Source organism: Pavona decussata, unplaced genomic scaffold (assembly GCF_977016875.1).
Source record: "Pavona decussata unplaced genomic scaffold, jaPavDecu1.1 SCAFFOLD_84, whole genome shotgun sequence".
Classification (NCBI taxonomy): Eukaryota; Metazoa; Cnidaria; class Anthozoa; order Scleractinia; family Agariciidae; genus Pavona; species Pavona decussata.
In genome coordinates, this window is record NW_028145502.1 from 3,207,381 (window position 1) to 3,227,500 (window position 20,120).

At 39.8% G+C, this 20,120-nt stretch overlaps 1 protein-coding gene and 1 non-coding gene across 3 annotated transcripts in view; one reads left to right on the top strand and one right to left on the bottom strand.

Annotated features, from left to right (window-relative positions):
• The window catches only part of LOC146475456 (uncharacterized), a 186,597-nt gene that overhangs the window by 92,430 nt on the left and 74,047 nt on the right, over positions 1 to 20,120 (top strand). For both annotated transcript variants that reach the window (XM_085115884.1, XM_085115885.1), the window contains 22 exons: positions 683 to 821; positions 2,489 to 2,814; positions 2,972 to 3,113; positions 4,456 to 4,778; positions 5,278 to 5,419; positions 5,994 to 6,319; positions 6,770 to 6,911; positions 7,605 to 7,927; positions 8,870 to 9,014; positions 9,997 to 10,325; positions 10,922 to 11,063; positions 11,725 to 12,047; positions 12,600 to 12,741; positions 13,379 to 13,704; positions 13,879 to 14,020; positions 14,661 to 14,950; positions 15,438 to 15,579; positions 15,891 to 16,198; positions 16,950 to 17,091; positions 17,423 to 17,573; positions 18,073 to 18,244; positions 18,523 to 18,661. In XM_085115884.1, the coding sequence (XP_084972010.1) occupies positions 683 to 821; positions 2,489 to 2,814; positions 2,972 to 3,113; positions 4,456 to 4,778; positions 5,278 to 5,419; positions 5,994 to 6,319; positions 6,770 to 6,911; positions 7,605 to 7,927; positions 8,870 to 9,014; positions 9,997 to 10,325; positions 10,922 to 11,063; positions 11,725 to 12,047; positions 12,600 to 12,741; positions 13,379 to 13,704; positions 13,879 to 14,020; positions 14,661 to 14,950; positions 15,438 to 15,579; positions 15,891 to 16,198; positions 16,950 to 17,091; positions 17,423 to 17,573; positions 18,073 to 18,244; positions 18,523 to 18,661 (4,756 nt within the window). The remainder of the gene's footprint in view (positions 1 to 682; positions 822 to 2,488; positions 2,815 to 2,971; positions 3,114 to 4,455; positions 4,779 to 5,277; positions 5,420 to 5,993; positions 6,320 to 6,769; positions 6,912 to 7,604; positions 7,928 to 8,869; positions 9,015 to 9,996; positions 10,326 to 10,921; positions 11,064 to 11,724; positions 12,048 to 12,599; positions 12,742 to 13,378; positions 13,705 to 13,878; positions 14,021 to 14,660; positions 14,951 to 15,437; positions 15,580 to 15,890; positions 16,199 to 16,949; positions 17,092 to 17,422; positions 17,574 to 18,072; positions 18,245 to 18,522; positions 18,662 to 20,120) is intronic.
• Positions 1,303 to 1,388, bottom strand: Trnam-cau (transfer RNA methionine (anticodon CAU)). The gene is given in 2 exon segments: positions 1,303 to 1,338; positions 1,352 to 1,388. It is a non-coding gene; the product is annotated as a tRNA-Met (tRNA).

The window sequence follows — 20,120 nt, forward strand, 5'->3', positions numbered from 1 at the left end:
AAGAATATCACTACAATATACAATAATATTACGATATACAATTTGAATAAAAAATTACTAAAAATTAGAAACATGCCAGTAACTAGTGTACAGAATAAAATGATCTAAAAACTACTGACTTTAAAAACACTATTCCATAAAGTTTTTAAAAGCTTTAAGTGTGCCCCATAATATTGATAACAATAATTACTGACTCAGAGCAAATAGTTTTTCGGAACGAAATATTTCTACGTTATCTCAACGTCTTCAACAGGGACGGGAGCCTCGGGTCCGTTTCTCGAAAGTCCCGGTAACTTTTCGGGCCCGAGAAGTGTCTTTGGTGATGAATGTTTCTTAACAGAAGTCAATTTTTCTTAGCTTTGGATCTTATAGTTCTATGAAAACATTGGCCAAGTACCATGTCTGTAATCACTGTGTAATCGGCGAGAAAACATTCAAAAATATACTTATCGGGCCCGATAAGTCTCCGGGTCTTTAAATTTCGAGAAACGGCCCACTGGACCTACCACCGGTATACGACGCTTTAGAATGGTCGCGCATTGGATAATCACGTGACCGATTAACAAGATCAAAAAGACTGGAGAAGTACAATGAAATATTTCATTCCGAAAAACTATTTGCAATGAGACAGTAATTTCTTTATTATTACTTAACAATTGTGTTTTTTTTTCCACCTTTGTAGTTGTTTACAGCCAACACAGACCGCCACTCAGTTGTTTATCACCGCTTCAAAAAGCGAATAGCCGCCGTATTTGTCAGAGTTCACCCCAAGACATGGTACAGCTGGATCTCAATGAGAATTGAACTCTTTGGATGCTCAGGTATAATAAGTTCTTCATTACGGGAAATATTTGCAACAGCTTTATTTCATGATTTTGCACGGCGATATGATTTCGCGATATTAACTTTTCGCGAAATTGGAGAATTTTGAATGTTCAATTTTTTAATCTTTTTCACATAAAGACCAAAAATTAACTTTTCACGCTGTTCAATTTTTGTCATTTCGGAAAGCAACGAAAGACAGAAACAAAAGAAAACGACTTGATGAGGTGAAAATTCTGTGTAATAAGGTAATTTAGAAACAGGGAATCGAGAAATCCTCTCTGCGTGTTTTGTCCCTAAAGATGTGAGGGATGCAATGTTTCAATGGGAAATCGAATGCCGAATCCTGAATGTCCTTAAACTGAATCTTCTTTTCTGGAACATCAGACTCAGATTTGCAGGTCAACTGAAAATGAAGGCTAAAATTTTGTGACTCCTATCTTGGAGAAAAAGGAAATTTGTTGCGTAATATAAAATAAATGCCCCGTGTGAGGATCGAACTCACGACCTTCAGATTTCTGCGTTGGATTATGAGACTGACGCGCTGCCTACTGCGCTAACGAGGCACTTGTCAGATGTATCTCATTAGTTTCTTTTATTGTCGAGTTTTCAATTTTCTTTTTAATCGTCATGATACCTTATTGCATTTTAAATCGCGTACCTTTTAGTGATCCAATTCGCAAAATAGGGAGCTTTAGCAACGACGAAGGGCAAAGGCAACTCGCGAGAACGTCAAAAGAAGCAACAGGCTTAATAACCAAAACGACAACTCCGTACGTGCATTACACTTTTTGGCACATTTCTTTGTCGTCTCTGCACGACTAGGACGTGAAATTTCCTGATGGGACGTTTTATGGAGGACGTTAACACACGACAACGAATTTTTCTTTCTCTTTCTAAACTTGGGTACGGCCTCCAAGAATTCAACTCCAGGAAATTTCACCTACATTTGACATTTAACGCAAGTTGGGATAATCGCAACGAAGTTTGAAAAACGCGAATTTATTTTAATAGTGACGTTGTGGCTGCCATTGGCGTCGTCGTTGCTAAAGCTCTCTAATATGTCCTCTAATCTTATCTGAGATTGTGTTGGTTTTGTTGTATTCTTCACAATCAGTATTATGTGGGTCACGAGTTTCTTTCATGACCTATTGACTGTCGTTATTACTTGAAGGACTCTGTCGCATACAGAAGCTCCTTGCTTTGAAACATGGTGACTTCCAAATACACTGATCTTGTTGATACAAGATATTATAATCTTGCAAAAAAGCTCAAAACTTCGGAATTTTTTAAGGCCGTTAAATTCGACCTCTAGCTTTGAACTTGAAGATTTTATATATATATTTTATGTAAGCTAATCTGTTTCACGTCGCACTGATAGCATTTTAATATGCTTTTACACTGCATTTTGTTGTATTTAATATTTAGTTCTACTCGTATTTAATTTAGTAGTAATGTATTGTACACGACCCCACAAGCTTTCAGCTTTCATATACAGCGTGTATAAATAAAGGCAACCTACCTACCTACTTAGCACTTTCCAGAGGTTAACTGTACATTCGAAGTACCGTCGTATCCGTTTTTCGCCCTTCATTTTTCGCTTTTTCACTGACACTTTGATTCTGTTTCTCATTTGTACTTATTTAATCCACAAACTTCTCTACAGCTGCAATCTGTAACCGTGCCTTGGGCATGCGCAGTGGAGCTATCAAGAACGCTCAAATCACGGCTTCTTCAAACGTCAACAAATATCACGCCCCCAGCCTCGGAAGACTGGGGCGAGGCAAGCGTGGTCGATACATTGGAGCGTGGTGCGCAAGACACAACAATCATAATCAGTGGTTCAAAGTGGACTTTGGCCAGCCAATGAAAATCACGAAAATAGATACGCAAGGACGGCAGGATTACGGCCAATGGGTGACGAGATACCAACTGAGGTCAAGTCTGGATGGAATTCACTGGAGCTTGTACAGATACAAGAGTAACGATATGGTAAGGGAGGAGCACTTCAGAGTTACAATACAAAACAGTATGTAGTAGTGACTCCTATACACAGATAACACAGCGTGCATAGTATATAAGATCTTCAGTATCTTTCCTAGATAACGCACTTTCTCGCTTTTAAGCCATTGTTTTATTGATTTTGAAGTATTTCCAAGCCAACCGAGACCAACATAGCAAAGTTTCAAACGTTATTAACCCGCCCATCATTGGAAGGTTTATCCGTATCACTCCGCGAGGCTGGTATCGCCGCATCTGTATGCGGGTGGAGTTCTACGGCTGTAAAGCAGGTATGCTTTTGACTTCAGCATAGTTAATAAAAGTCAATGGTTATGAAGCCTTACAAACTTCTTTATTATATGTTTTTGTTAGCATTTTTGGCCTTGACCGTCCACAAACCACTATAGATTTTAAAACTGTTCGAGCAACTGACCAATAGAAACGTTCCTCTTAAGATATTGTGAACATTACAGTCAATACAGGTCACGCGTGAACAGTATTTCCAAGAATGAAATGAACATTCGAATTTCTCTTTGTAATGTCCGACGTGTGAATGGAATGTTGGACATTTCTCTGGAAATCGTTCCGAAAAAGACGCATTAACTGAAAAAAAAAAGATTCAAAATACTTGGGAAACAATTGTTATTCTTGAAATATTCAATTTTGCAATGTAAAGAAAAATTCATAGCTTTATACCGTCAATAAGCTGGGAAATTTATACGGGAACTCTGAAATCTCGTTGGCGATTTTCAAAACTGACATGTAAATTTCAAAACTCCGTTCAAATTTCAAAAATATCGTTCACGCGTTACCTGGGTTGACTGTAAAACAAAGGATTGTGCACGGCCGCGGCCCTTCCAACATAAATTGCAGCACTATTGTTTTCACGGCAAGGTTTCATAACCAGTCCCTCAATTAACTATGACTTAAGTTAGTAATTATCTAAAAACTTACAATGATTTCCTTGGGGGGTGGGAGGGGGGGTTAGTAGTTTGTGTGATCCTCCTGTTGACAGCAGTTATTAGCACTCGGACCCATTCCTCCCTCCCCTTCTCCTCCCCAGTTGAACATCGGTTCAAAAGTGGGGTTGCCAAAGCTCAGCCCTCCTCCCCCCCCCCCTCCATTTTATGTTGAGTTACATTGATTGGATTTTACTTTTTAATGAAAAGATGCTCCTGTTTTTACAAAATGAGGTTAATATAATTATAGGTAACTGAAATAACTGCAAGGCTGATCTAACTTAACACGACAGCGACTGGTTGGCTCGAAAACAGCTGTCCACGGTTGCATTTTTTGATTCTCAATTTGGTCTCTATCCTGATTAGATCTTCACAGTCCTGTGTATACTAGCAGTATTTTCGTTCGTGGTCCTTTGCAGTTTATTCCTTAATATTATGGGTCCGACATGTTACTGATGGTGCTGTTTAGCTCTCAATTTACTATATCAAATTGTTGCGGATTTTGCTCACATTTTCCACAATATTGAATCAGATTACTTGTTTTTCCCAGAAGTAGAAGGAATTGTTACACTGTTTTTTTTTTTCCAAGAACGAAACAAACATTGTCACTTTCTCTTTGCATTTGTACCACTGTTTCTCTGATTCACTGTCACGCTGTCACCGTTTGTTACAGACAAGTGTGACGTCCCTCTGGGAATCCAAGATCGCCGCATCACGCAATCCATGTTCACTGCTTCCTCTATGTACAATCGTTACTACGGTCCTTGGTCCGCCAGGCTTCAGGCAAGGAACAGAGGCGCGACTCGTGGAGGATGGTTAGCCAGAGTGAACAACAACCGACAGTGGTTGCAGATCGATCTTGGCGCCAAATCAGTTGTGAAGAGGATTTCTACGCAGGCGCGATACGATGCTAATCAGTGGGTCACCAGTTACACCGTATCTTACAGCAACAATGGAGTCAGGTTTTATCCTTACAAGGAGAATAGGAGAACAAGGGTATGTTGATGTTTTCGGTTGTTTGTTTTTTGCTATTTTGATAAATTATAATTGTAGAAATCGTCTTTGCCTTACAAGGGAACCAATGTCTTACTGGTTGCTGAACGACTTTAAAAAATAAAATTGTGGTTCTCAGATCTCACATCAAATTAGAACTTAGAAATGTTATATTTAGTGGTGGGTGAACATGATGCTCTTGAAGAATTCCCCCAATGAAAAGGATTATAAAGAAATAAACACTTCTTCGCTGATGCTCTGAATATGTTTTTTCCTACTAAGCCCCGGTTTACTGGAATTTTTATCTGTGACATGAGAGGGTTGGGGAAAGAGTTATAAATGATTCCTCAGGGAATGAGTACAAACTCTAACTGAATCCTGTGTTGTTCATCCTCTTCACCCTTAAATTCATGTGTTTCAATGTAATCATTTTCAAAAAGCTCTCATTTAGTTTGTAGCTACCTAACTAGTTAATAATTGTTATATCTTTTGTTCTAAACAGATCTTCCCAGCCAATCAAGAGAGGTACTTCGTCGTAACCCATCGTTTCTTCAAACCGTTTACGGCGCGTTATGTTCGTGTGAACGTGAGGTCCTGGTATAGCCACATTGCTATGCGGGTGGAGCTGTATGGATGCGTACTCGGTGAGTTTAAACGTACCACAAAACGAAAAAAACAATCAATGCCTTCTGTTTCCTTCGCGCGTAGGACCTCTAAGCATAAGGGCAAGCATAAGCACACGGTTGTGTACACGTGCGATAAGCACAAGTACAAGGTGAGATACGCAGGCGCGATGAGTTAAAATTTTGGCGCCAAAATTTTTAATCGAATATGGCGGAGTTACACGCCGCCATCTTGAAAACAGAAGATACTTCCGCTGACAACTTGTGACTACTTTTCTGTTTTCTGTTTCTTATGCTTGCGTTATCCCGATTTACACGTGCCACGCAACGACGCAAACATAAGCGCAAGTACAAGGAAAAGGAACAATTTCCTTTTCTCGTGCTTGCGTGCTTATGCTTGCGTCGCCCCGCTTTACACGTTGGTTTCTTGTGCTTACGCTTGCGTCGTACGTGTAAACCAGGGCTCCAATTTCCTTCAGTATTTATTCCCTATAATAAGCTGGTTTTTTTTTCTGAGAGAGAGAGGAGCTACGTTTAGTTGACCTTCACTTCGGAAACTTAACGCTCAATGTTTGTTCTTGTTCATCGCACACAGGTCGCCTCTGTAATCAACCAATGGGACTCCAGTCTGGGCGGCTAAATAACCGCCAAGTGACCGCGTCATCTCAATGGGACAAGTACCACGGTTCGTTTTTAGCGCGTCTCAATTGGCGACGCCGGGGATCGTACTTTGGCGCCTGGTCAGCAAAACACAACAACCGATACCAGTGGCTACAGTTAAACTTTGGCAAGGCGGCGAAAATAATCAGGCTTGCGACTCAAGGAAGACAAGACGCGGATCAATGGGTGACTCAGTACTATGTAAAGCACAGCTTGGACGGAATTCGATTTGTGGAATATAAAGAGCGAAATAATAGAAAAGTAAGTGAAGAGGGTGAAAAATCTGAACCAGAATCAACCTTAGATTGCAGTAAATCCTTTTTAACAAGAAAGTCTAGAAAATAAGGAGACTGATACGGCCATGTTCACTTTCAGTTGTCAATCACCACTGCCCTTGCGTATGGTTGGTAAACAACTACACACTGTCGAAATTTGTGTAGTCTTCGCTCTAGACTCATGTTTGACTGGAATGTAAACTTGTATCTTATTTCGCCTTGGTGGTACGTTATTCTTTTGTGATGGTTTAAAGCATAATTATTTAGAGGATGCTCGAGTCAACACAATTTATACATGAAGGAGGCGCCATCCTGTCCTTTTAGAGCGAAACCTCTTGTGTAATATTTAAGTGATTACTGGGCACGTTGTTTAAATCTCCTCGAAACTCTCTTTTAAAACAATTTTTTGTTAACCTTGTTGTTTTTGTTTAAACAGTATTTTACAGGAAATCGTGACCGCAATACCGTGGTCATGTATCCGTTTAATCCACCGATCAAATGCCGTTTTCTCAGGGTGTATCCCTGGGGATGGCGCAGTCACATTTCTATGAGAGTCGAGGCTTATGGCTGCTACACAGGTACGAAAAGGCCATTACCGAGTTGCTGTGAACCTCACTATGAACGCGAGGCTAAGTTTAAAACTTTTCATATGAAAATTAGTTTTGTTTGCGTATGAATGAAAACTAATTTTCATAACAAAAACTTTGCACTTAGCCTAGCTTTCATATTGAGGTTCAAAGCAGCCAACCTCGTTCCCAGGACCCTCTCATTTCCTCCTTCAAGAGAGGACCCTGAGGCTGCAAAATTCCGAATTTAAAATTGTATGCACGGTTAGTTGTGTGACCTCACAGCTGAAACGAAGCTCTAGAGTCTTTAGAATGTTCTTTTAAAACTTCCTTCACTAGCGTTCAAACTCTTTCCCATCTCAATAAGGTAAATTGCTTTTGTGTGGGAGTTCGATGAAGCTAGACCTATCATTCTTGAGGGTTTATTTAGGCTTTTTTACGATAACATAATATTGAATCTTTTACAACCAACACCTAGAAAATTTCGTCGATGAATTCAAGTGTTCTGTGGTGAAATGCGTTACTGGTTCTGATAACTGATTTTGAAGTACAAAGCAAAATGAGACAGGGACTGTCATATTTAGGTTCTTTGTTCAAATATTAGATCCAAAAGCAGGAGATTGCCCAAAAATTCCATCGATTTTGTTTATTTTTGTTTACTGCACGTGTTTTGTTGATTTCTTTGTTTGTGTGATACCACTTTAGATCGCTGTACTATGCCTCTTGGGATGGAAGACCGACGAATCCTGTCGGGTCGTCTTCGGGCCTCGTCGTCGTACAACTACAATCACGGACCTGACCGAGCGCGTCTAAACATCTACGCCAGTCACGGACGAACAGGAGCCTGGGTAGCAAGGCATCGCAACACCAATCAGTGGCTACAGATTGACTTGATGCAGATGAGTATCATCAAAGGTATCGCTACACAGGGACGAAGAGAGTCTCATCAGTGGGTGAGGAATTATGTGATGTCATATAGCTTGAGGGGCATCCGCTTCAGACTTTACACCGCCTATGGTAGAGTGAAGGTAAGAAAAAGAGAGTAGATGAGAATGATGTATTATTCATTAAGTGACACAGGCATACTCGGAAAAAAAATCTGAGTGCTCAAATCAGGAGTCGAACCTAAGACCTTCCGATTAGTAGTTCGGATGCTCTACCACTGAGCTACAGGAGACTTGTGGGAGCTAAGGCCATTAAACTAGGTTCATGGGACAAACATCCTGCATACTGCTAGGATTGGAATGTCATGTGTGGCATATGCGCAATGGAAGATGATTCATAAAACAGGGCAAGTCAGTGCGCTATGCAGCCGAGAAAGTTTTTGTCAGATATCGTTAATTCTAAGGCCTTTCTGTAAAATTCCAGTGAAGATTTTTGCTGGATTTTTTGGCTGTTTCCAAAGAGTTACGACTGTGCAGCTAAGACGTTTTTATTGTCAGTAATAATAGGATTGTACCTGGCCTTTATTTACAGGAAAAATGAATTATGTATCAGACAACTAAATGATTAAAACTAGACGAGAAATGGAAGTAGAGTTTATTGGCATGAATGGTTATGAGAGCGCTCAGTTTCCACAAATGTGGCCAGGTTTCAAATTTCGGACTTTGTGTCGTATTGGCGTTAAATCTTTTGTCAATTTTCGCTTTGATCAGAAGGTGTTTCTCGGTTTCTGGGAATTTCCTTCCTCTACAGAAACCAACATTTCAAAATTCAAAATTCCAAGTAGATCTGGATATAAAAAAAATTATAGCGAGAGCTTTCCCTGCTAATGTATCAAGATTAATGATGACTACAGCAAAACTCAAATTTTCATCTGCATCAATTGCCTTTAAAGTCTATTCCAGAGAAAAAGTTTTATTGGTGCTTTCCTAGCAAAACTAAATTCACGTCAGGTCCGTCAGAACCTTTTTTAGAGCTTAACTAAAATGAAATGCCACTAAAAACATTTAAATGCTTTCTTTTTTCAGCTCTTCCGCGGTAATTACGATATTTATCACACCGTCTCACGCAAAATTATTCCGGCGATCAAAGCTCGTTTTATCCGAATTCATCCGAGAAGCTGGCGAAGTTACATTGCCATGAGGGTAGAGCTGTATGGCTGCCGCGCTTCAGGTGGGTTATTTAACAATTATTCCACGACAGCTTGTTGGATATGAGATGATAGATAGCCAACGAGGCGCATAGCGCCGAGTTGGCTATAATCATCCTATATCCAACAAGCGTTATTAATAAAAAAAAAATTGTTAGATCTTGTTAAATTTGCTTTGCAAGAACAACCAGAAGACAATTTAATGGTTGCTATTTCTCGGGCATGGTATAATTGCTCGTATACCGTGGTCCTCAAGCCAGTCAAATTCCTGGAATGGCATTATTCAATGATTCAGTTTTTAATAATGTGTTTCATTCAACACTTTATAGTTTCACGTACTGTTTATGTAATCGTTTGTAAGCGGCTATCCTCGCTGGAAGTCTAGTTGGCGTAGTTGTCAGTCAAACGGCGTATTTAGTATACTGTTGAAAGCGACCTTCCACCATGAGAATTATCTTCATGAAGTCCCGTTTCAGTCATTTGCAGCAGTGTGTAGAATATCTTCTTTGCGACCATCTTAGAGAAATGCTTTTTAAATAAGTTTAGTGATGAAGTCTATGTAGGTAGAGACATTTGTAAACCCGGGGAGGTTCCACCAACCTTTTTCAGCCTGGAGGTATATAAAAAGGTAGGATAAACTGTCATTTAGGCATTGAAAAGAGTCTTTCAAAATGTCTCGAACAGACCCCCGCCCCCCCCCCTCCCCCCCAAAAAAAACAAAAAAAAACAAAGGTACTTTTTTTTCTTTTCCTTCTCGAACAGACTCAATTGAAAAAGATAGTGTTTCTACTGTAGATATGTCAAAGGGTTACCTTTCCTCTCAAAAATGGTAAGGGTTTGGACCATGGGGCGGAGCCTCCCCGTATAAAATTTTCTTTAGTACCCCCCCCCCCTCCTCCACCAGGCTTGTAAGTAAGTAACCATGATTCCCATCGCTAAAGCGATCGCTTACTTTAGTTTTAATTACATGTAAGTATGGCTCATGCTTCGAGTTTGTTTTTCTAGAGAATTTCTGCAACCTTCCGGTCGGAATCCAAAATGGCCACATCCGCAATTCTGCCCTGAGAGCCTCGTCGCAGTGGGACAAAAACCACGCCTCTTGGCTAGCAAGACTTCACCTCTCCCGCCGCGGCCGGCTAAAGGGAGCCTGGGTTTCCCGCATTAGAAATCACAACCAATGGCTGCAGGTTGATATGGGAAGGCCAATGAAGGTCACTGGTATTAATACACAGGGACGACAGGACGCTGACCAGTGGGTAACGGCGTATTATGTTCTGTACAGTTCGGATGGCGCGCGCTTCTCATATGTGAGAGAGTGGTGGGATACTGTCAAGGTGAGTTAGGTCACACTGGTTTGTTCATGATTTAGAGGCTGTCTCCCCTTAGCTCTTTTTGATGCTGGAGTGATTGGTTATTGCTTTGTCGAACTGAAATATAAGTTTATGCTAACAGGAATTTTACAATAACTGTCAAAATTCTCGAGCGCTGATTGGCTCGTAGCTATTGTCTATAAGAGTGCAGACAATAAAAATGTAAAAAAATAATTGTAAAAAAACATAAAATGCTAAAAAACTTGGCAGTGAAATCACTCGCCTGGCCTGCGGCTTGTGGTTCCACTTGAGTTTTAAACATTTTATGACGTCATTTTATGGTCTTTAAGAGTATAGACCATAGAAAACTGCTGTACATTTGTTAAGTGGAAATATATAGATAAAAAAAAATGCCCCCAAGGGTACGATTTCTAAAGACGAAATAAACTAAATAAAAAGTATAATAACTAGCGTTTTAAGTGAAACGTTTGGGGCCAATCAGATCAATTACTTTCCGGACGTACCCTCTATTGGTTAGGCTATAACTTCAACATTTTCTTCATTGATTTTTTTTTAACTTTCCTTACAATTTTGCTAGTGTTTGTGGGTTTTTTTTTCAGACTTTCCCAGGCAATTACGACAGAAATGGAGTTCGGACCCAATCATTTGATCCACCAATTTACGGGAGGTTTATTCGCATTAACCCAAGAGGATGGAGGTCTTATATTTCCATGAGACTGGAGTTATACGGTTGTCCTTGGAGTAAGCATTGTGCCACATCCGCCTTTTAAGATTAAAAACACATTTAATACGTAGATTAAAAAAAAAGCAGTTTGGCCTTTGTCAATCACATGAAACTTTCACTGATTAACAGGAGTGCACCAATAAGAACTCCCAGTATGGCGTCGGTGCCAAGCGCGGGAAAACGAAAATATTTTAACACTGTGAAATTCCTAGTTCCTGGCAACTAGGGTTACTTTTCGCGTAATGTTACACGAAGTCGTTTCAAATTCAAAACAAACATGGCGACCAACCGATGAGGTCTTTCGATGAAACTATTTTTATAGTCGCATATGTAAAGTGTGTGTTGAAGGAAGATGCAAATGAGGTTTTTCGTCATCAAGATGAGGCTTAAACAGCATATTTCTTGTAATTGGCGAGGGTACATTTCACGAGATTTCATGAACAAGTCATAGAGCACAGTAAAAGCAATGGAAAATGAAACGTAATTGAAGGAAGTTATAACTTCCCTGTAAATGAACGCCATTGTTCATTTTTGTAACAACTCTAGGCGTTTTATGCAGCTGCAGTCAAACTTTTTCTCTTTTTAAACCGAAATTTCCTCTATTTTAAGGTATTTCTAAATATTAGTACTATAAACGAAAAAGGATAGCATTTCTTACCCACTGCTTGTTTTTTACAGACAAATGCGATATGCCGCTTGGTTTAGAAGACGGCCGTATACCAAACCCGATGTTCAGAGCCTCTTCTTCATACAACTATTACTGCGCTGCCAGAAATGCCAGGCTTCACCAGCGCCGCGCTGGAAGAAACGGAGGAGCCTGGTGCTCGCGTACGGCCAACAACAAGCAGTGGCTTCAGGTGGACTTTGCAACCGACACGGTGGTCACGAGGGTTAGCACTCAAGGTCGCCATAATTCGGACCAATGGGTGACGAGCTACTATGTGTCGTTTAGTAGCAGAGGGCACAGGTTTATAACCTACAAAGAAGGCCGTAAAACAAAGGTAGGTCATACGTTGTGTGGTTATTTCGTGTGCTAAGAACATTTATTTCGGTGGGTTGTTTGAGGGCGTTCTTAAAATTTCCATTACAGATGGTTTTTTTACATCTTAGCTTATTAAAAATGTGCGATAATTTACGTTGTCCTTACTGTTTCAACTTAATCATTCGCATGAATTTAAGAATACCGTATTACGTAGGTGGGGGAATAAAGAAAACGTTCTACTTTAAAGTTATTAGGAGTTTATTGTAAAGCCGAGAGATTTCTCTATCTTGATATCGTTCACTAACACATGTGTCTCAGAAATTGAAGGGTGGCATTTTTGTGGAGTTATTCATATGTCAGTTTCTCTTTCTCATTTTCGCTAGAAGAGTAAACCTGCCTATTAAAACATGGTCGTTTTTTCCTTTAAAAGGAATGGAGGCTGAATCAGCTGATCTGTCTACGGTCCTCGAAGATTCCTTTCATTTTTATCGAACATTTCCTAATTTATCTTTGAATCCAGTGTTTGTCTAAATTAATTCAAACATGTCTTTCTTGCTTCCCTCTTCAACAGATCTTCTCTGGAAACTATGACCGGTTTATGGTTGTCACCCACCGCTTCTTGAGGCCAATAAAAGCTCGGTACTTCAGAATCCACCCGGTGACGTGGCGCAGTTGGATCTCAATGAGGGTTGAATTTTATGGCTGTATTGTTGGTAAGTGAAAACTGCAAAAAAGGAGGTGGACCATCTGACGAAGGGTTCAACTGAGCGAGTATTCTGGGTAACCTTGCTACAAAAGAGTTTCAAGCTAACGGATATGTTGCGCTTGCTCTCTCTTGTTTTGCCTCCTCGCCTGCTCAATTGTCTCGCATGTTTGTAGCACTGTTGAGAGACAAACTGAACAGAGAGCATGCCAAGGAGGTTTACAGTAGGCAACGGTTGAAAAATCGCTGCCCTTTTATTTAGCTACGAATGCAAAAACACTGCAACATTCTTCAGTGTTAGACGTTGTTTTGAAAAATAGTTGTTTCTTCTCGTTAATATCCACTCCAGTTTACAATGTATCAAAGCATTGGAAATACGGTTTGGCTGCATGTAGGAGCGTCAATTGTGTTCGAAGTTGGAAAAACGCACTCCTAATACAGATTGGAGTCGAGATTGTATGGGACAATGAATGAATCAATCTTGGGACGCGTATCTGGCAACCCCCACAGATTTTTGCAGGGGTGGATGACATTCACACCAACTTGGCAAAGGAGAGAGAGCCTGGGATCAAGGTCATCGAACGCACTCCCTAATCTTCGATTATTACTAGTGCTAACAATAATCTTTTCGACTTTTCTCTTTTCAGGTCCACAATGCAACAAACCATTAGGAATGCGAAATGGCCGCATACGAGCCACGCAGATCACCGCTTCATCCAGCTGGGACAAAAACCACGCACCTAGCAACGGAAGACTCTTTTTCCAAAGATCAGGGTCCCGGATGGGCGCATGGTGCGTACGTCACAACAATCGGTACCAGTGGCTCTCGGTTGATTTTGGCCGTACGATGCGAGTGGTGAAGATCGCTACTCAGGGACGACAAGATTCCCGTCAGTGGGTGACTCAGTACTATTTGTCCTCCAGTCAGGATAACGTTTTCTTTGCTGAATACAAGCAGAACAGCGCGAGAAAGGTAAGACTTCACTTTCAAACAAGTTAACAGCGCGAAGTGGAAACGTGCGATTGCATTGCATTAATTCTGTAAATCAGTATTGGCTATTTCTAATATCATTATCCTGATTCAATCTGATAGTTATGTCACGCTTAACCAACTTTACGTTTAAAATTGTCTTTTTTTATTATTCAGTATTTTACAGGAAACAGAGACCAAAATTCCGTTGTTCAATATCGCTTGTTCCCGCGTATAATAGCGCATTATGTACGGGTTCATCCATGGGGATGGTACAGACACATTGCAATGCGAGTGGAGTTCTATGGATGCCCAGAAGGTGAGAATCACCTTATACCATTCAACAGCCTTCATGTGAATCTTCACTCTTTATTCATACGGTTTCCACAGACTTAGAGATATTTTGTACAGAATTTTTAAGGCAAGCTTCCACTCTTGAAACAGATTGAGGTTAAATTGTTGGAAATAGTGTCTTAATTTTCAAAGTTTTGTTTAAAAGTGGAGTTAGCATTTTAGCGTTCTTAAAATTGGATATGATGATCGTTCATTTTCGCGCATTTTCAAGGTTTTGTTGAAAAGCGGAGATAGCAATTTTAGTGTTCCAAAATTTGGATATGATAATCGCCCATTTTCGCGTTTTTTGTAGAATAATTTGGCAACGGCGCGATGTCATGGCCTCTAAAACGACGCCAGGCGCGCAGAAAATTTTAAATCAAAAATAGGCGATAATAAAATCCAATTTTCAGGGCACTAAAAAGCTATCTCCGTGGAGGATTCCTTTAACGCAATTACAGAAAGGTGCTGCCTAATAGTTTACAATCGGAATTCCACACCTGTAGGATTTGGAATTTCATCTGCAGGCTCAAACGTTGTGAAACTGATTTTCAGTCTGGTTCTCGCAGTGTGAAGTTTCATTTAGTTTTCAAAGTCGATTCATTTGTTTGATATTCCTTTCACAGCGCGATGCTCTATTCCGATTGGCTTGGAAGACAAGCGCCTGCGCAATGGAGCCATGACCGCTTCCACTTACTACAATAGCAACCTGGCACCATGGCTCGGCCGAATAAACCACTACTCGTCATGGGGAGCGCGGCGCAGCACTCGAACCCAGTGGCTGCAGGTTTACTTTGGAGGCTTGGCAAGGATAACTGCAATTTCTTCTCAAGGTCGCCAAAATGCTAACCAATGGGTGAAGACCTTTGTACTCACGTTCAGTAGAGATGGATTTAATTTCGTGAAATATCCTAAGGTATGTTTGGTAAAGGTTCTAAACTAATGGTTTATTTGCGTGTTAAATTAAATTTGCAATAATTTGAAGCGTTATTAGTGACAGGCCTCGGTTGCGATTTTTACGTGGACCATTACAGAGATTTAGAATTACGCTCACGGCAAACGGTAAACGATAGAAATGACCGCGTGACAATGTTTACTCTTCATTTTCCGCTCGCTGTTTTCAGTTTGGCAGTAAAATTGAGTAGTTTTGACTTGGCATCAAAGGTAAGAATTGTTTTCCACTGTTGACATCTATTTACTCCTTTTTTTCATGAAAACAAAAACGCGAATCTCACGTTTGCGTTTTGCTGTAAAGGCGATTCTAAATCTCTCTACTATGTCTGGGTTTCCTGCCATTAATTTTGTTTTGCTTTTCTAAATAATACTAAAATGGGTGACATAGAATGTCTAATTACTATCCAGCTTCTGGGAGAATTTTAATACATTGCCATTACTTTTTGTAGGTCTTCCAAGCTAACAGTGATCGTCATACGATAATCACCAACACTTTCCCCAAATCCATCGTCGCTTCTTACATCCGAGTCCATCCGCAGACTTGGTACGGATGGGTGTCCATGAGAGTAGAGTTCATTGGCTGTCCTATTGGTGAGTGATTCATATTTGGAAACATCATGATCCATTAATACTTCCTCGGTAGTTATTGATCTTTCTTAGCTTTGACTTTGCATTAAAAATCCTTCATTTGGCAAAAACGTACACCGAATATCTGCAACATGCTTGCTTTTCTATCGATGTACATGGCTACCATGCTTACTAGAACAAGACAAATACGAGCAATTAGTGTCTTATATTCAAATGAAATCAAATCATTTTGCTTCAACATCTGAAAAGGCAGCCTCCACTACTCAGTGTTTAATTACCTGATAACATTCTGTTTTTCCTTGTTTCAATTATAGCGCCACTCTGCAACTGGCCTCTCGGCTTGGAATCCGGAAAAATCCCGAACGCACGACTCACAGCCTCGTCGGCCTATAACGCGCGCTACACAGCTCCGAATGGACGACTTCACAAGCCTTTCTGCTGGATTGCTAAATACAAGAATCATAATCAATGGTTCAAGGTGGACTTTGGTAGAACTACAACCATAAGGAAGATTGCTACACAGGGCAGAAGAGACGCTAACCAATGGGTGACGAGGTACAAGCTGACTTATAGCTTGGACACATTGCACTGGGCCACATACAGGCAGCGAAGTCAGGACAAGGTTAGTTTTGCATTTTCCTCCCTTTACGTCACCATAAACAGGTTTCTTTCTTTAGCCCGTTCAATCAATCAATCAATCAATCAATCAATCAATCAATCAATCAATCAATCAATCAATCAATCAATCAATCAAACACTCATTGGCATTCAAGGCCACAGTAGACCCTGTTCTCGAATCAATCAATCAATCAAACACTCATTGGCATTCAAGGCCACAGTAGACCCTGTTCTCGAATCAATCAATCAATCAATCAATCAATCAATCAATCAATCAATCAAACAATCAATCAAACACTCATTGGCATTCAAGGCCACAGTAGACCCCGTTCTCGAATCAATCAATCAATCAATCAATCAATCAATCAATCAATCAATCAATCAATCAAACACTCATTGGCATTCAAGGCCACAGTAGACCCCGTTCTCGAATCAATCAATCAATCAATCAATCAATCAATCAATCAATCAATCAATCAATCAATCAATCAATCAATCCATCCATCCATCCATCCATCCATCCATCCATCCATCCATCGATCCATCCATCCATCCATTCATCCATCAATCAATCCATCTATCGAGTACTGTTTGTATCAATGCATTTTAAAACGTAATGCGCTTCCACAATCGAATTTAGGTGTAAGAATCACATATTCAGTATTTGTGACAAACTTAGTTATTGTTTAGTAACCCATTGTTTTTTTGCTGACAATCGGTTGTTAACTAAAATTTCCGTCCTTTTCCCTTCATAGTATTTCACCGCCAACCGTGACCGTGTGGGTATTGTGGAAAACAGCCTCAGTCCCCCAATACAGACCCGGTACCTCCGCCTTCACCCGTGGGGATGGCACGCATACATCTCCATGAGAGCCGAGTTTTATGGCTGCAGATCAGGTAGGAAATGGTTTGGAGCAGGCGCAAGACGCGTATAAATATGTAGTTTTCTAAGGACACAATCTGGTTCTCTTACCTACCTTGTTGTCTCAAAATGAAGGAACGATGGGAGCAACGAACTTTATGTTTGAAGCCGGGAAAGATTATTATGAAAAACAGTAAAAATGTGTTTATTGAAAATGATTTTTGAATGTGAAAACCTCTGATTGATTTGAATTTCAAAGATGCGATCTCCGACTTATGAATAAAAACCCTGTTTCCTAGCAACTGTGGTGACACAGCTATTAATACGTACGCATCATTAAAACCTCCATGGTCGTATTTTGATTAGATCCTTGTGATGTTCCGTTGGGAATGGAAGACGGTCGTGTTACTAAGCAGGCCGTGACAGCCTCATCCATGTGGAATTATTACTACGGACCATGGAACGCTCGTCTTCAGTCAAGGAATCATGGCTATGTGCGCGGAGGCTGGGTCGCTAAGTAAGTTCCCTTTTGCAGTAATAGGCCATTTCCGAGTTGTTTTGAAACTCATCATGAAAGCGAGGCTAAGTGCAAAGCTTTTCATATGAAGATTAGTTTTGGTTGCATATGAGTGAAAACTAATTTTAATAATAAAAGCTTTGCACTTAGCCTCGCTTTTACAATGAAGTTCAAAGGAACTCGGAAATGGCCAATTTGAAATCAGTTTCTAATCCCAGTTTTGTTGTTGTTGTTGTTGTTGTTGTTGTTTTTTTAATTCAAATGTTGTTGACTGCGATTGCTGCACACGCAATCGTCTCTTTTGTTTTGAGATGTTGGACTAATTCGTTTCCAAATTTGCGTTTGTTTTTGTTTTTTTGGTTTTTCGGAAAATCGACTTGGTGATAAATAAAAGAAGATGGTAAATTTTCAGCTCGGGAATGAAAGAAGAAAAGTGTACATTCCTCGTTTCACATTTCAACTAATCTATTGACATTTCTCGACCCTTTTTTATCTTCAGGTATAACAATGCCAGACAGTGGCTCAGTATAGACCTGGGTACATTCAGTCGAGTGAAAAGAATCTCCACCCAGGGTAGGTACGACGCTGACCAGTGGGTTACAAGTTACACGGTCTCATACAGTATGGACAACGTCAGATTCTTCCCGTATAAGGAAGGAAGAGGAATTAAGGTGAGAGAAGAATTACTAGTCTCTTGTTTTCCTCAGAGGTAGAGCCAACAGAACACGCGAGCGGTCTAGTAACTATCGCCTTCCTTCATTTAGACACACCTGGGTGAAGAGAGCCAATTTGGAGTCAATTTTATGGATAAGCAAACAATATGACAGCAAAAACTGCCCTAAAAGGCCAACGGTTTAACAACTTGCCCACCGTGCCTCCATACCTTATTATTAGTAAATTGAAATAATTTGTTCATTTTGTTTTTTTCCTTTTTGTCCTATTTCACCAGATTTTCCGCGGAAACTTTGAAAGGAACTTTATAGTAACGCACCGCTTCCGTCCATTTAAAGCTCGTTACGTTCGTATTCATCCCAGGTCATGGCGCAGCCACATCTCCATCAGAGTGGAAATTTACGGCTGTAGGCTAGGTAAGCTAGATTAAAGTTGTCCTTCTATTCTAGTGTGACCCAACTCAGGAAAAACAGTAGGTCATTTATAAATTGCTTCGAACCTCATTATGAAAGCTAAATGCAAAGTTTTTATTATGAAAATTAGTTTTCATTCTTACGCATTCATATGAAAAGCTTTGCGCTTAGCCTCACTTTCATAATGAGGTTCATCGCATCTTGGAAATGGCCTATTGTTGATTTACCAACTCAGAGTCGGTCTCTGAGGTTAATTATATAACCTGTGTTTTATATTTAAACAAAGGCCGTTTTAGTGTGTCTTCTCTTGGTGAAAAAATACTTTTTAAAACAATGGAAATAAATTTTACATACGGGCCCATCCAACAAGGCCAATTTCAAATTTTATTGACTGGCCCTCTTAAAGCTGGGTTAACTTAGCACTTTAAGAGCCAATGTCAGTAAAAACCAGACAACATCAAATACTTGTGGCAACGGTCAAAAAATCGATTTCGCCCATACTTTCAAGTTTGATACCCTATCATGTTAGAAGAACCTCGGTGCAGTTTGTTTTGAAAAATATTTTTTCGTTGGGGAGAAATTGACATTTTTGCAAGAGAGGGTGAATATGCTAATTTGATAGCTTAAAATTATGCAAGTTTGTCGATCTCTAGAAAATCGAAAAGCCTGTATTTAATCTTTCTGATTTTATTATCTTCAAGTATGATATCTCTTTGTATCTCTGGGAGATGCTCAGGCTTTTACAATAAACTCTTAATTTCTGGTGGATTTTTCAAAAAGACGTGGTTTTCATGAGTCAAAAAGTACCGTATAAACAATCGAAAGTTTCACCCTGGCCGATACACCAAATTGACTTGAATTTTACTGTGGTTTATGCTAAAACATAGGGCTTGAAGTTTATCAAAAGAAATCCCTTGGTAAATGAGTTTTTATGGCGCTGTTGACACTCACAGTTGGCTAAAAACTGCAATTTTTCTTGCATAATTAGCATCGATAAAATACGAGCATAATTTTTTGCTTAGAACTCCCAAGGCGAAATCTTTCCCATTTGGAGTTTCTTACTCCAGTTTTAAAACAACTGGTCATAAGATTGTAACAATTTTTTCAATTTAGGTTAGTTTTATTTTTATTGTATTGTATTGTATTTGTGCCATAATAATTGCGAGACAAAATGTTCATCACTTCCGGTTTCCCGCTTTCATAAAATTCGTCTTCGAGTATCTATTAAAATCTCTTGATTTAAGTTAGCACGAAGAATTACAACATTCTTAAGGAGGTTGGCCGAGCAAAATAGCATAAGACTGCTTGTTTATAAGAATGTTTATAGCAGGGCGAATCAGACTAAGTGACTGATTGAAATGGACAAGGTCTTAATTTGCATATTCTTTTCTACCGTTCTACTTTTAAAATATCGACGTAATTATTTCCAATAGAAGTTTGTCAAAATACAAAAATACGATTT